The sequence below is a fragment of the Raphanus sativus genome, chromosome 4 (assembly GCF_000801105.2).
Source record: "Raphanus sativus cultivar WK10039 chromosome 4, ASM80110v3, whole genome shotgun sequence".
Classification (NCBI taxonomy): Eukaryota; Viridiplantae; Streptophyta; class Magnoliopsida; order Brassicales; family Brassicaceae; genus Raphanus; species Raphanus sativus.
In genome coordinates this window covers 11,637,730-11,654,974 of record NC_079514.1, presented here as the reverse complement: position 1 = coordinate 11,654,974, position 17,245 = coordinate 11,637,730, and the positions used below count along the sequence as shown (strand labels likewise).

Sequence of the window (17,245 nt, the reverse complement as noted above, 5' to 3'; positions counted from 1 at the left end):
CGTCTATGTGGAAGATCTTCGACCATATTCATAAATGGGGATGTATTGATTTGTGGTAGGCCATAATTGTTTCTTGGTTTAATTGTTGAATAATGGTTACATAATGGATCTGTTAATTCCTGTACCATCCAGAAAGTAGGTGGATTCCAACGACTTTCTTGAGCTTTTGGTCCATATGTACTGCTTACACTTTTTCAGATTGGTGTTAATCGTACGTGTTGCTATATTTGCCCGATCTTTTTCTTCTTCCATTAGTTCTTTCTTTAGCAGGTCAACTTACAGACTTTTGGAAACAAACGATAATACATATGATTCTTCCATGACACAGAAAAAAAAGAGATATCAGTGGCAAACTTAATAAATCATGTATTATAAGTTATATGTATATAGTTTTTTTTTTACTAAGAGCATGCATATAGTTTAATCAAATAGTTCATTTGAATTGTGCTTTCATTGTAGTTATCCCATATTCATTTTTTGTCAACTCATCAATGGTTACTTTATTAAAAAAAAACTCAGTACATAACTGTGTGAAGAACAAAACTAATGACGCATCTTGAGTAAAATAAAATTCTATATGGCCGTAGTTTACTAAAAAAAAGATGAATGTAGAAAGAGTGTGGGAAAGGATGACACTATATACGAGCCAGTCACGTAGACATCACGAGTCTCTTTAGTTACAACGAGAAAAAGCTTTGCCATTTAAGGCACTGCTCTAAATTCTTTTTGTCCTCTGTCTCTCACTTTTAGTTCCTATTTCTCTCTCCCCTCTCTCCCTTCACCTCTACATTGTAAGATTAATAAAACAGACCAATCTACTAAATGTTCACCGATTTTCATTTCATTAAAATAATTTTTGATAAAAAACTATATTTACTATTTTACTGGATTATATGCATGTGATATACTTTTTTCTAAGTTCTACAACTTACATCTCATCATTTATTTTGCAGATGACTAAAACAACAATTCTTCTGAATAGTGAATATTATTACATAATTTTCATGAGCATAAATCCTATGAAAAAAAATTCAGACCACTGGGATATCATGGTATAGAGTATGCAGAGGTATTCAAATATTATATATATATATATATATATATATATATATATATTGTTTAATGTTTTTAAGTATATTGATTGGAATTATTGTATATAAATTTAATTTGGGTCCATGTGTAAGGGTCCGTTGGCATAAATAAGATGTGTAAAGAGAGAGGTCATTGTAATAGCCATGCAGATCCATAAGGATCCTGCGATCCTCTCACCAACTTACATAAATCCGAGCTTTGACATAAATACGCTTTGTCTTGCATATGAGCACTTGAGCAATCAATAACCCTACCTATTTAATTCATCGACATGTCCTTCATGTAACCATATATCAGGAAATCGACCAATTCATACATCAATATAGGGTCGCGGTCCCGATCAGTACATATACCAGATATATGTGCTAAATCATACATCAACACAAGTTTTATACAAATTTCATATATCAATCAATAATTTTAAGTCAATTCATATATTGACCGTGTCTCCGTTAGCCAAATGCTAACTGATGTTTACGTGGACTTGACGGTGTTTACGTGGATTTGATGGTGCTTACGTGGATTTTATATTTTAAATAATTAATAAAAAATCAGTTTTCAATAAAGCATGCTCTCGACCAATGTGCCAAACTAGATTATTTGCTACGTTATCTATTAATATATTTATATTTAATATGATCTATTCATATATATTCTACTTATATTCTAGTTCCACCATTGTTGTTGTGTTTTTTAAACAATTATAAAATTATAAAAATCAAAAAGCATTTTCTAAATTTAAAAAGAAAATATGAAATAAAGTCGAAAAACGATATGGAAAAATTATTATAAAATATTTGAATTTAAAAACAGATAATTTTAAATTATTAAAAAAAAACTTTTTTTTTTGTTATTTATTTAAACATTAATTTATATTTATATAATTATATTTATTTAAATAAATAATCATATATTTCTAGTTATGGGATCTCTTTCTATTTATCTAGAATTAGTTCCAAAAATATATAAAATATAAGTAATTGTGTTTATTTAAAATAATTATTGTTATTGTGTTTTTAAATAAAAATCAAAATAAAAAAATAAAAATCAAAATGCATTTTGAAATTTATAAATAAAATATGAAACTTCTTTTTCAAAGTTGAAAAAGTTCGAAAAATTATTATAAGAAGTTTGAATTCGAAAACATATAGTTTGAAACTATTTTAAATATTTTTATTTTATTTATTTTTTGGTAATTTTAAATAATTATTTAAATAAATATAGTTATATTAATATAAATAATCATTTAAATAAATAATAAAAAAATATATATTTAAATATTTCCAATTGATATGTTATCAATTTCAAAAATTATAATATTTATTTCAAAATTGTTTTCAATTGTTTTTCATATTTCTTTTTAAATTTCAAAAATGCTTTTAATTTTTAAAATTGTGATTTTGATTTTTTAGAAACATTAACAATAATTAAGGTAATTAAACACAATTAATTCAAATTTATTTATTTTGTGAAACTAGAATATAAGTAAAAATATATGAATAGATCATATTAACATAAATAAGAGTAATAGATAACATAATCAATAATCTAGTTTGGCATAATGGTTGAGCGCATGCTTCATTACCGTCTGAACCAAGGTTCGGTTTCCCCCACTTTCAGATTAAAATTGTTTTTCTATTAATTATTTAAAATATAAAATTCACGTAAACACCGTCAAATCCACGCAAGTATATGTTAGTATTTGACTAATGGAGGCACGATCAATATATGAATTAACCTAAAATTATTAGTTGATGTATAAAGTTTGAATAAAACTTGTATTGATGTATGATTTAGCACAAGTGTATGGTATATGTATTGATCCGGACTGCGACCCTCTGCAGTGTTGATGTATGAATTTGGGATTGGACAACACAGACTTTTGTCCTTTTTAATAAGAAAGTTGAAACTATATATTATAAAAAGTACTCTTCGATTAGATAGTCAAATAAGCAACATATATAAGATAATAGCTAAACACTAAGACGGCTCTTAAAGAAGCAAGGCAATGGTGAACAACACGGTCCCAAGCAACGGTTCAGACCTTGACTTCATTCTCCCACTTCCGTTTTCTTCTTCATCTTGGATGTGCTCAAGTACGTTGAAAATGCCTGCATATAAATTTTAACTCAACATAATAACAAGAAACAATAGAACTAGTCTAGACTAGATCAAGAAACGGTCTCTAGATTCAAAACCTCGTTCAGGTCCGTAGCTGCAGCCGGACTTGAGGGTTTCACGGATGTTGTAAACGGTAGCTCTGTTGAAGAATCTGAAGTGGTGAACAATCTCATCAATGCAATTCAAAGCCCAAATGTGTTTCGGAGAAGCATGGTCCCTCGCAGAACTCCTCCGTCCTTGCCACCGGAATGTCAAGGTCTCCGTTTAACGTTAGCCTCCATGCATCCTCGCACTCTCTGTAAATCTGAATTTCATTTTTGGGAGTTTTGAGTGAAAATGTTATAATCAATTGAAATATTCAAAGGGGAGCTGTAAATAGCTGTTAGCTAATTTTTCAGTCAATCAAAACTGATTCAGTCTTCTAAAATTCGGTTTATGCGGCTTAATTCCCTATAGAACATCTGATTGACGTATAGTGATATTTTGAACATTCCTTAAAAGTATTCTCAATCAAGATAAACTGAACCAATGCTACACAAACCAGCTTGGAATAACTTAGTTAAAAATCAAAATGTGTTTTTAAATTTAGATTTAAGGTCGCAGATTCTTGTATCGCAAGTAAAAGATAATACGTGTTTCTCATTTAAGCACTCCAAAGCTCTCGCAACTATCTCCGGTGGATTGTTCCCTCCTACTCCACCGCCACCTAATCCTCCTCCTCCAAAACCTGTCCCTCCGCCACCGCCTAGTCCTCCTCCTCCAAAACCTGTCCCTCCGCCGCTACTGCCTCCCAATCCTCCTCCACCAAAACCCGTCCCTCCACCGCCAAATCTAGTGCCACTACCTCCCACACCTGTGCCACCACTACCTATCCCTCCACCTCCCACACCAGTTCCACCGCCGCCAAATCCTGTCCCGCCACCGCCTATCCCTCCGCCTCCCACACCTGTGCCACCACCGCCAAACCCTGGCCCGCCACCTCCACCTCCACCTCCACCTCCACCTCCTTCCGAATCGTCTTCGTCACCGTAAGTGATCCCTACAAAATTTAGATAAAGAGTAATGAAAGCTTAAGGCGGAAGTAACATATGTGAGTGTGTAAAATGAACAACAACAAAAAGAAAAATGAACAACAAACCTGGAAATGTAGTCAAGAGGAAGAAAAAAACGACAAGGGTAACCGATATCCGGATGTTTCTGATGAGTGACAACGCCATTTTTAGAGCAAGAACATACTAGTATAAATCATTTTATATAGTTTCATACATCTATGTAGGTGTCTATCGAGAATTTGAAGACTTGTTGTGCAAGTAAGTAGAGTAGTCTAGTATAGAGAGGGTCAAAAATACAGAGGAGAATTCTGTGCAGTTGAGTACAAGTCACCAACCTCCTCTTTATGCGTTTTTACTTGCTCTAGTTTTGAACCAATTATTGACTGACAAGAAAATAAACCATATTGAAAAGAAAAAAAAAATCAAACCTAAAAAGTAATGTCAAGACGAGACACGAAATAAGTTGTTTGCTAAGAAGGATCTCGAAACCTATTATTCAAACCAAACCTAAAACTCTGATACGAACGAAAATACTTTTTATAATTCCCATCCACCACACCAACAGTTTTTTTTTTGGTTTAAAAAGAGAAGGCATTTGAGAATGCCTCTAATGTTCAATCAAATAATAATTGGAGGAAACAGAGGAGGGTAGTGAATGACCAATATTCGAACCCAAGGCTTTGGGGTTTCGAACTTTAAGTGACCTACCACAAAGCTGTGGTCACATCGGTCGCCACTACCTCACACCAACATGATCATAGCATGTGATATTAATCTGCAAAGGTATTGCTAATTCACGCATACAACACCATATAGAGAGAGAAGAAAAACAAAGAAATACTGTATATATCAAATTATCATGTGTCTTCATTTTTTTCTTAGTTTCAACTCTTTACAAGGGCCCCTATATCTTTCTTATTTTGGGAGCCACAAGTTACAGTAACATTGACAATTGATGACGAAAAAAGTAGAAGAAATAAAACACACAAATCCAAGAAGCGACCCTTTGGTGCTTCTCTGTGGATTCAACCATTTCTTGAGTAATTTCTCAAGAGAATAACCTATCTCTCTATATATAATGTAACATATAAATAAGAGGAAACACTCCACTTCGTTAAAAGGGTTTCCTTATTTTTTGCTTCTTTTTTGTATGCCTCTTTTAAAGTTGCGGTTGAACCAAAATAATATGTTTAAGATCACCGATATGCGCAGTTGATTAAAGCGATCAATGGAAAAAGGCCGTCACTGGATCTCTATGGCATAGTGGAGGATATCTTATCAATGGCGAAAGACTTTGAGATCGCTGTGTTTATTTGGATTTCCCGTTTAAAAAACGCTGAGGCGGATGTATTAGCGAAGAACGCTTTAAATGTGTTTGAACAAGAGGTGGTTGGTGAGTTTATTCCCCCACCGGTTTAATTAAATGAATGGAAGAAGTTATTTCGTGACAAAAAAAAAAAAAGATCACCGATATGCAGTTTATGTTCACCCATTGGGATCCTCCTCCTTCCATACTCATCTACTACACCAAGATGCTTGCAAGCATCAACATCAACTTGAACAGTTCGTTTTGCCCCTGCCGTGACATGAACCTTCTCAAACGCTATCAATTGTTTGTTCACATCCAATCCTTTTATCCTGTTTTTCGGCGGCTCGGCAAAGACGAACACCGTGTGGGTTCCATCGAATTCACCTGTGTTTGATACTTCAACATGGAGAGACATTTTTGGAAACGTTCCACAGTTGGCATGAGACACTTTGATGGAATCAGATGACGAGTTGAAAATGGCAGAGTTGAATTTTTTGGATGAAACTGATAGTTGGGCTAATGGACTTTGGGCCAAACTGTGAGTGAAGGTAGTGTAACTTAAACCGAAACCAAATGGAAACACCACTGGACCTTTGTAGAATCTGTAGGTCCTTCCTGGGTAATTTCCATATGCTCTCATAGCCATTATCGTCATTGGCACTTTTGCTACGTAATCTTGTGGATACCATGTCATAGGTAGTTTTCCTCCTATCAAAAGATACACCGTACATGAATTATTTAATATTAGCTGGCATATTATGAAATTTTAGTTCAGATATGTGATAAAACTAAATTTTACTTTGATATATAAAAATATAAATAATAATTATATGTAACTTGATAAGGACGTACCAGGGTTAACAGCACCAAAGATTATATTGGCGATAGCAGCTCCACCAGCTTGACCCGGATACCCGGCCCAGATGATGGCAGCAACACGTGGATTGTTCTTAGCAAAGGTAACATCGATGGGGCCACCACTCATAAGCACAAGAATGACTGGACCTTTAGAAGCTTGAGCTACTCGTGTAACAAGCTCTTGTTGGTAACCTGGTAACAGCAACCCGGTTCGATCTCGTGTCTCGGCCTCTATCGACTGGTCCAATCCCATCACAAGTACCGTCGCATCTGCTTCACGTGCAGCCGCCTCTGCCGCACCAAATCCTTGGTTCCCTCGGCAAGCAACGCCTGCACAACCATCTTGGTGAAGTGTTCTGGCATATCTTGCGATTCCTTGTAACGGTGTCGTATAGGTACAAGCTTTCCCTGTCGAAATAAAAATGTACTCAAATTTTGTTTTGTTATTGATAAATAATATATATGTCGAATTATTTTTATTGGACTATCTTATCTACCTGCATAGTTTCCGATCATGGTCTCAGTGACGTCGGAGTTGGGTCCAATCACGGCAATGGTGCGGTGACGCCTAGGGGAGAGTGGAAGAGAACGACCAGAGTTTTTGAGAAGCACAATTCCTTGATGGGCCGCTTGAAGGGCTAAATGTCTATGGGCTAGAGTACAAACATCTCTAGGTCCAAGATTAGCATAAGGTCCAAGATTACCATCAAACATACCAAGCCTCATCTGAACCGTTATAGTATTAGCAAGCGCTAAATTGACATCATTCTCCGTCAACAATCCTTTCTTCACAGCTCCTTCAGTGAAAATTGCCAAAAACGGCCCGCAGTCCAAATCCAAACCTGCAAAACAACAGGATATATTTTTGTCATCAAAGTGATCAACAATCCTTGTTGATTCAAACATCAACGGTGGAAAACAACTCACCAGCTTTGATGGAAGCAGCAGCTGCTTCCTCCGGAGTTGTGGTATAGTGTTGCTGGTTGAAGAAAACATCGACAGAATCACAATCTGATACAATGTACCTGCATGCGTTATTATTAAGCCAATGTGTGAGGGATGGGTATTAAATTTGAACCGTTGATGTTGATGACTTTTAATCTTACCCGTTGAGACGCCATTGACCACGAATGGTGTTCTTTAATAGATTTTCATCAGCACAAGTTGGCTTTCCATTGACTTGGTTGTATGAGCACATGACACTCGCGACCTTTCCCTCGTAAACACAAGATTTAAATGGCACATTGTATGTATCCTCTAAATCTTGTTTGCTGACCTAAATGAAGCAAAAACGACTAAATAATTAAATATTAGCTATATCTATTATGTTTTGAATTATTATTATTAAGTTAGAGAAACGAATCTTTTATTTTATCTTGCTATGATGTGATAAAATTTAAAGTATATATTTGGAAGAACAAGAAAAAAAGCAAGGAGGCTGGTCCTAGTTGGTCCACATGACCAATAAGGATAAGATTCTCCACCATTTATAAACACAAGACTACGCATATGCCACATCACTCGAAGTCACATTGCCTAATGGCTTAACTGGTATATAATGTTAGGCAAGTGCTTTGTTTGTGTCTGACTGTGACACGCATGTACATAGATATACATGTTTAGCCATTCGAATATTCGATGATAAAATTCAATCCAGACGGATGAAAAAGTTTTTTGAAAGGTTACGAAGTGACGAATATTCTACGGAACTATAAATAACTAACGACTAACGATTGCAATATATCTAGATATAAGCTATTTTCTATGGTCTAACGAATCTGATCACGAAACAAGATAAAAGATGATAAGCTTTGCAAGAAAACGTATCCAGTCACATCCAATTCGTTTCGTTGAGCTATAGGTAATTGAAAACGATATAAAGTAGCCACCTATCTTTGGAAAGTAAACTTATATTCGCAGAAAATTCAATATATATTTTTTGCTCGTTCGTTATTTCGTTTTCATTTATATTTTAAAAGAAAATACTGAAGTTTTAGTAAATAACAAACCATTAATTAAGTAGTAATAAAAATAGAGACTCATTCACTAAATGTGCTGTTAAAAAAATGTGTAGGGTTTTACCTTGGCGTTGAAGTGGAAACGGTCGACGCCATTCCAGTTATCAAGATCATAAGCAGTGTAATGTTTGCAACATGCGGCAACTTTGAGGCGGTTACCGGCGCCGTTACCCTGAAGTCCCCTGACGTAGCTGGCTGCGTATTTTCCGGCGACGACAGGATCCTCTCCGGGAGTTTCCTGGCCTCGGCCCCACCGTGGATCCCTCAGTATATTTACATTTGGGCTCCAATACGTCAAACCGGCTACGCCTCCATTGTACATAGCTCTTGCCTCATCAGACACAACCTTTTAATTGATTTAAACCATGCCAAGTCTAATTAATATATTTTCCACAACACACGTTTGAATTATATTGAAAGAAATATATATTCTCCGTATATAGACCATCTGTTAACAAAAGCATCTTTTTCCTTCGCTGGTTGTAGCTAGCTTGCCCATAATTATTAAATATCACAGATAGTTAGCATACATACTACGCATCATTTTTTTCGTTTAAAGCTCTTTCTCAAAAACAAAAGACACATTTTTCGTTTAATTAAAGAATACTACGTATAGTGTTATATATATATATATGCAATCTTTAACGAAATAAAATTTCTCGTTTAATACATGAAATATATTTGTTGGTTTAGAGTTTTGTATTATATCCTACCTGTCTAACATTCGATAGACTCATTTCATTGTCATATAAAAACAACATGTGAAAGTATAAACATCAAAGAAATTAACATAAAACATATATAATATATTGATCATCCGCTAATCAAACTCTTGTGTACTGGCCGCTATGATGTTGATGTCGTTCTTTCACGTAAGGGAATCACACAATTTAGAATTCTTATTTTCCAAAAATGTATATTCTTTAATCAGCAAATATTTTCTTTCATTATTTTATTTTTTGTAAGAAAAAATATTTCTTTATTCTCACCCGTCCGATCTCTTCCCATAGAGACTGGTTGAAAGAAGCTGCTGTGGTGATGACCTGAGGGAAGCTGGTAGCACCGGGGAAAGCACCACCAAACTTAGCTCCGGGACCGACGTCGGAGACGCCATGAAGAGCCTCGGACCACCACTCATAGCCTCCAATACCAAGGCGTGGCACAGCAGCGGCATTGTTGACGAGGAGGCGGATCTTCTCCTGCAACGTGAGACGTCCGATTAAGTCTTGAACCCTCACGTGGATCGGTACATTGACCCGACAGAACCGGAGCGTCCGGGTTAACCCGTTTGCTGGGTTGCATGCAAACAATGGTCGAAGTGATTCTGATGAGTGAACCAAACATAAGAGGAATACAAGTATAACTACGACTTTTTTGCCGAATAATAATGATCTCTTATTACAAGACATCTTATATATGTGTTTTTATGTGTTTATATGTATAATATGTGATGTTTGTGTTTCTTTTTGTTGACATGGGAAAGAAGTGAATGAGTATATATAGGGAAGTTCTTTAGCGAATCCGGTGACAAAGGATAGGAGACTCTTGTTATGAAAAAATAAGAAGATATAGATAAAACAATCAAGTTGAACATGTTACGTAGAGGAGATATATATCTCAGACTTTTTGGGTAAAATCATTTACCAAAAAAAAAAATTATTAGTGTCTTTTTCCTGCTCTGTTTTTTTCTTAAATGTAAGTATTTTTTCCTTTATAATCAGCATAATTTATACGTTTTCTACGGTGACCACATACTATAGTCTATGACAATACCAATGTTGGTAGAAGTGTTACTCAGCATCTCATTTTTCATCGTAACTTAGAGATATCTCATAAAAGTAACGATTTTTAATGGAGTTCCGATTATTTAAAACTTTGGTAGTCAGAAGAACATGTACGATGCAAATAGAAATCCATGGCTAAAGTTATGTGAATGAACTTTTGACTACTTCACATGAAGGATTTTATTTTATTTTTAGTTTTCCTTATCAATTTGAACATTCTATAGCAACAATTATAAATACTTAGTTAAAAAGTTATAAATATAGTCATGTACCCATGCTTGGACCCGTCTGCCGCCGCCGTCAGCCTGTTCGCTACTGCGACAGCCACAACATATCGTCAATGCAATAGAAGTCTCAACTAATATTTTCACATTTTTATCAAATTTGCGACATATTGATATCTTCCAAGCTTTTACATTCATTTTCTTATTGCAAAAAGTTTTAGAAGGGAAACCTATAATCTCTGTGAACCAAACACAAAAAAAAACCTTTTTTGTTGATTAATTTGAGGTATCCTTTTTTTTGAACACTTAATTTGAGGTATCCTATATCTATGAAAGGTCCCAAACTAATCTATAAATGGAGGGTGCAGTCCATGGAATGTCTCAAGACAAAAACATGTTTATTAATCCATTCTTCGTACCTGGTGATACTTGAACAACCTAAAGTAACATATTTGCTTTTATGACACAAACCTTTATCACGTAATAATACATGATTACATGATTTGCTGCATTGGTATGGGAACAAAAGCCACTTGAACAAAGTTACAAGAAAATGACAATGGAAGCAAAAAATAGTTATATCAGAACAATATATTTAGGAACGTTTCAACATTTAGTTATATGCGTGAAAAAGATATGTTCACTAAAAAAACATGACAATGAAAAATTTTAATTGAAACGTAAGACCTAAAAAAGGCTGAGAGACAGAGAGAGAAGGTTGTCACGGGAAGACTCTCCACCAAATAATAATATCATGCATCATCCAGTCACACTTCTCTTTCGGGATTGTTATTGATTATTGGTCTATTTACTTCAGTTTCCTTGAACATGTTTAGACATTCGTCAATAATTAAAACATTGACCCATCAACTTAAACAAACGTAACTTTGTTTTCTTGGAATATATTAACATGTGGTCTAATACGCCAAATATGCAATGCTGTTTTTTATTTCTTTTTTTTATACAGTACTGCTGTAATTAACACAATATACAAACTACTATATAACTTATAATTGTTTATGATTACTAAAATCTCAATTATTTGGTTTTAATTAATTAATAATTTATTCGGTGAAGAAGAGATATCTTATTTGATTGACAAGAATATGAGCGTTAACGATAATTGATAGTTCATTTGCTAGTTAACTCATATGAGTGTAAGAGAATCATGATTTATATAACTTTTATAATTATCACTGATCTAGTTTGTTAGCATCTAATAATTTTTTAAATGACTAGCATGTCAAGTAACCCATTCACTATAAGGTTTTAAAAATCTAAAACATAATACCATCTGAACTTATCAAATAGAACTCAAAGAGCTCTCAATAAAAATCAAATTTAGAAGTTTACACTAAATGCATAATTTTTACCATTAGACCACAACCATGCATTTAGTTTTATACATTTGTATTCTTAACCTACTGTGAAAAATTTGATACTCAGCTTTGGTATTTATATAATGCCGTTTCATTATATTATACTATGTCTATCTAACATATATATATATATATATATATATATATATATGTGATGTTTTTGTCTTGTAAACGTTTAACGTACACAAAAGCGTTTAAACTAGTAATATATGTTTTTTTATAATCGTGGGAATTCGGCGATCGAGGTCAACCGACTAATCCCACGAAATCCGTAACAGCCACATATTTTTACTATTTAAAGCAGTTCGTGTGGTCAGCGGAGATCGAACTCAGGTAAAAAACTAGTAATATGTTGTAAGTGTTATATATTATATAGATGCTTTTAGGTATGTTTAAATTGGATAGACTACTCAGTAAATTCACTCGAGTTTTTGGATGCAAACAACAAAAGACTATTTAATTAGCGCAATAGAGTTGTAAATTTTGTTATAGTGTTCTATCTACAGTTAGTTTGTGAAAATTCTTTGCCCAAGAAATGTGATCATCCTCTGAGCAGCATGCCGTTACAGAAAAACATAAAATTCATCCCACAAAAAAACAATATTGTTGTAAAAAGTATTAATATTGTACGTACATTTTTTATCCACAAACAATCAAATATGGTTCTAAAAATTAAATATGGTTCTAATAATAATTTTGCGTCAATGTGTATATATAAGTTGGTTATTGGGTGATGTGAGGGGCCGTATTTATATACTTTATTATATTTTGGAGAAAACTGATACTTGATAAAATAATTATTCGTTGTGTCTGTTTTCGTTAACTTCCTTCCTAATTGATTAAGACCTTTATTTTCCACGCCAGCACTTCCAATCCACGTCAATTCGTGTTAATCCATCCAAACAAATCATTTTATTGCAGAAAACAGTATTGAAAACATATCCAGATATCCTCCATTTCATCTACATAATTCTGGTGTTGATAAGTGTAACTCGTGCGTACTTTGTAAGTTTAGAAACAAAGCTTTGAAAGTTCTTACTATCAAGTCAAAATTATGTTGAATAGATCCGACCAACCATTAAAATACATGGCCGCGCATATATAGAATCATATAATATGTTTGAAGAGAGCATCTAATCTTTCTCAAATCCGAGAATTCCATCGGTTATTACTTTATTGATTGATGCATGTTACATGATATGTAAGGATTTGTGGATAATATATACAACTCATCATCTTTATCAATAAAACAAACAATTGCATTAATGATGAATAGGTAATATCTATAGACAAACTTATACAAGTTGAGAAAAGATATATTTGAAAATCACAAAATAACAGAAAAGGAAAAAAAGGATAGTTTTAGGATAAAAAGGTTTGTGGTTTGCTTGGAGGCATTGCCAACTAACAATATCTGTCTCTATGAATCCCTCCTATTCATATACTCGTATGCATGCACATGTACATATACATACAAATTCACATATATATTATAGTTATTATATACAATTAATGTGTTGATTAAATTGGCAACGTAACGTGACTTTGATGCAAGAATGCGTCTTCTTGTTTCCAACCTTCCAATGATATTAGACAGCTCTATCTCTATCTAAACTACTGATTCCTTTTTCGGTTTGTCTTGCACTCTATCCACACAACTCAACTCATCTCATCTAATCTTAATCATATTCTATAGAATTTTAGAATTTTCTAATGAACTCTTAGAAAAGTTAAATTTTCAATATTGTAATTTGTAGTTATAGTTTAAAAACACGACAGTACTGATTAGTGTGGACTTTAATCTCGAGAAGGTAGTAGTATACTTAGTTGAATTTTAGAATTTTCTCACTATTTTCGATATTATTTAGTAAGTTGAAAACTATAATTTAAAACTAGAAAAAAAATTTGAAAAACAGAAGAGATAAGGCCAAGGCTGGGCCCGAGACGAGCCTAATTTGATAACAAATCTAGATTTTGATCCAATCCATAAGACCTCAAAAAAATTGTCGTATGGGTAAACAGTAGTTACAGGGTCATGGCATCACAGACACGAATCCAAACTATGTGATGGTTTTTTTCTTTCACACGATACGTCACATTTCTGAAATAATTGCTATTCTATATGGTATTTATAAGTTATCAAGAACGGTACCCAGACCAACATAAATTAAGAAAAAACTAAATTAATATAATGAAGTTTTAAAACCATCTAGAAGGTTTTCTGTCAAATTGATGTAAATTTCACAAGTTAATATTCTCTAACGGTTATACTTATGTCAATAACAGAAATAACTTCCTATAAAATATATAAAAATTCAGTTTCAGAAAAAATATATATATATATAAATTATGAAAAATTAGTTTGGTGGCTAAAAAAAAAAAAATTTGTTGGATCACCTAATAGAATTCAAGTTCTGTTATATGAGAAAGTTGCTTTAACGTAGTTCAAATCTTACCCTAGAAAATGTGTCTTCAACCCCATAAATTTTTATTCATTCAGAAAAAAATATGACTACGAAATTTATAATATAAATAAATTATAAAATATAATAACACAGTGAAAAAATGACTTGAGATATAAATTATTTACAAAATAAAAACTAGTTCTTGACTGTGCTTCTCATTTTAATTTAGAGAAAGCTTTTTCATAGAATTGACTGTTCTCTTGTACTAAACAAACTAATCTAGTCTGGAGAGAGTGGTTTGGAGCAAGCTGCTGGTTTTTTAAGGGAGTGTTACGGTTTATTTTCATCACATGGCTAGCTATCAAAAATAGACTATCAACTATATATCGTATGAATCAATGGGGCCATCCTCAGAGTTGTCTCTATTTACCGGATAAGACGAGAAATTACTTATTTTTTGTTTGTCTCTACATGTTTACGCTCTGGATTAGAGTGGTTGGGAACCTGTTCTGCCAAGAACCTGATCCATACTTGGATATTACTACGTTGTGCCTCTTAATGGGCTCCTCCGATAGGCTGACGTTCATTCTCTTGTGGTTTGCTGCAGGTTACCATCTACTATATTCGCGAGAGCAGAATGACAGGAAGCACATCAACACTTTAAGGTCAACTAAAGCCAGTTGATCACATTGGTCAACTGGTGGATAAGATTGTTAGGAACCGTATCTCTTCCAGTGATTACATTTTAAAGCCGAGGCTAGGTCTGATGACAAGACGATTTGAAACACATACCACTTAATATTTTGGTTCTGGTTTTATTCTTTAAACTATTTAGTTCTTGTACATATATATCAGAGGAAGATGTATACAAAGCCACTAGTCCTTGATATTGAGCCAGAGAACCCTTACCTAAAGGCAGAGGTAGAGAATAAAGTATAAGAACAATATTTATACAATAAAAATTAAAGAATAACACACCCTTGAACTGTAGCAAAACTGCCACCATAGGCAAGCAAAAATCACAGTAACACAAACTTAATTTGAATCATTCATATAATAATATTGGATATTTAGAATTTCATTCGAATAATAGTGGCTTGTGTTTTATTGGAGAGAAGATCCCACATCGAATATATGATGGGGACATAAGTAATATATAAGGGACTTGGATCACACCACTAATTGCCAATTGGTTTTAAGTGGAAGCCCAAGAAACTTAACATGGTATCAGAGCCGGCCCAATACTCTGACCCTTTAATCCGGCCCGGACAGTGGCCCGATCAACCCATTAGCTGATGGCCCAGAGAAGGCTCAGTTCTTCGAGATATCTAGAAAAGAACATTATCTCGGAGGGGTATGATGGATCTGCGAGATTAATGGTTATACGCACCATTATCTCGAGGGAGGGTATTGGAGAGAAGATCCCACATCGAATATATGATGGGGACATAAGTAATATATAAGGGACTTGGATCACACCACTAATTGCCAATTGGTTTTAAGTGGAAGCCCAAGAAACTTAACATGTTTAGATTCAAACAGGAGTTTAACGACGAAGATGGAGGAGCTACAGAGGTGACGACGTTGAGTCTCCTGATGAAGAAGCTTCTGGTGAATGTGTTTGCCGCTTGATGAGAGGAAGATATGTGTGTTTCATGAAGCCTTTGTAGTCCGACATATGTCAAACCGCCATCATTTAGGTCATGTTCATTTCTGCATCCAGACGTTGCATCTGGATTCTGGTATTCAGACGTTGTTCGTTTGGACACTATTTTATCAACATCTAGATGCAACATTTATAATATCTAGAATATCAAGATTTTTGAAATGCTAAAATTTTTGAAGTTACATTTTGCATCTCAAAATCTAAAAGATCTAAATATTCTTTAAAAAATATAAAATTAATTAAATTATTTATTATAGTTATAATATAATATTTTAACAAGAAAATTGAAATTTTTTGCCCAAAAAACATGTTTTTACCAAAATTGGAAAATGCGTTTTTTGCCAAAACCAGAAATATGTATTTTTTTTTGCCAAAACCTGAAATTGTGTTTTTTTCCGTCTGGAAACGTGTTTGTCTTCTAAAACCCGAAAATATATTTTCCCTCCAAAATCTAAAAATGTTTTTCCAAAATATCAAAATATGGAAGTTTTCTCTATCAACCCTCACAATATGTTTTTCCGCAAAAACAAGAAAACGTATTTTCCAACGAAATTAGAAAACATGATTTCCTATAAATATCCAAAAATGTGTTTTTCTTCCAAAATCTAAAACATGTTTTTTCTCCAAAATCAGAAGAAAGTGTTTTCCCGTGAAAGTTGGAAAACATGTTTTTCCGTCAAAATCCAAAAATGTGTGTTTTCCGTCAAAACCTAAAAATACGTTTTCCTAAACCTCAAAAATACATCTTTTCGCCAAAACCAGATAATAGATTTTTCTAATAGGGAAAATGCATTTTTCCGCAAAAATTTAAAAACGCGTTTTCCCGCAAAAATCGGAAAAATGTGTGTTCCGTCAAAACCCAAAATATGCATTTCTCGCTAAACCCCGAATTTTTTTTTTTCCGCCACAAATTAAAAACATGTTTTCCCTCCAAAACCCGAAAACATGTTTTCCTTCCAAAACTCAAAAATGTGTTTTCCCTCCAAAATCTTTTAAAATTTTTTTTATTACAATCCAAAAACGTATTTTTCCCTCAAAACTTAAAAATACGTTTTTCCTTCAAAGCTCAAAATGTGTATTTTCCGCCAAAAAAAAACACATTTTCTTCCAAAACTCAAGAATGTGTTTTTCTACGCAAAATCCGAAATGTGTTTTCCCATCAAAACCCAAAATGTGTTCTAAAAGAGAAAACACGTTTGCCGCCAAAACACAAAAACTGTTTTCCTGCACATAATCCAAAAATGTGTTTTCCGTCAAAATCTAAAAACGTGTCTTTCCTTCAAAGACGGAAAAAAGTGTTTCTCCGTCAAAATTAAAAAATATATTTTCCTGCAAAA

General features: G+C 33.6%; 2 protein-coding genes across 2 annotated transcripts; both read right to left on the bottom strand.

The window, feature by feature from the left end:
- Positions 1 to 3,012: 3,012 nt before the first annotated feature.
- Positions 3,013 to 5,022, bottom strand: LOC108852339 (protein argonaute 18). The gene is given in 5 exon segments (XM_018625834.2): positions 3,013 to 3,203; positions 3,291 to 3,402; positions 3,404 to 3,517; positions 3,846 to 4,252; positions 4,352 to 5,022. Coding segments are annotated over 5 exon segments (831 nt in total). The 5' UTR covers positions 4,431 to 5,022; the 3' UTR covers positions 3,013 to 3,084.
- An 88-nt stretch (positions 5,023 to 5,110) lies between these two features.
- LOC108855115 (beta-D-xylosidase 1) lies at positions 5,111 to 9,999 on the bottom strand. Its single transcript, XM_057008504.1, has 7 exons — positions 9,440 to 9,999; positions 8,515 to 8,796; positions 7,539 to 7,708; positions 7,360 to 7,457; positions 6,930 to 7,274; positions 6,427 to 6,840; positions 5,111 to 6,282 (listed from the first exon to the last, which is right to left on the bottom strand). The coding sequence occupies exons 1-7, from the start codon at positions 9,857 to 9,859 to the stop codon at positions 5,681 to 5,683; spliced, it is 2,331 nt and encodes a 776-aa protein (XP_056864484.1). The 5' UTR covers positions 9,860 to 9,999; the 3' UTR covers positions 5,111 to 5,680.
- Positions 10,000 to 17,245: the final 7,246 nt, after the last annotated feature.

Coding starts and splice junctions, on each gene's coding strand:
- LOC108855115 (XM_057008504.1), bottom strand. CDS start 9,859: ATGTCTTGTAATAAGAGATCATTATTATTCGGCAAAAAAGTCGTAGTT. Junction 6,841..6,929: donor CATGATCGGAAACTATGCAG/GTAGATAAGATA, acceptor TTATTTCGACAG/GGAAAGCTTGTACCTATACG. Junction 6,283..6,426: donor CTTTGGTGCTGTTAACCCTG/GTACGTCCTTAT, acceptor ATCTTTTGATAG/GAGGAAAACTACCTATGACA.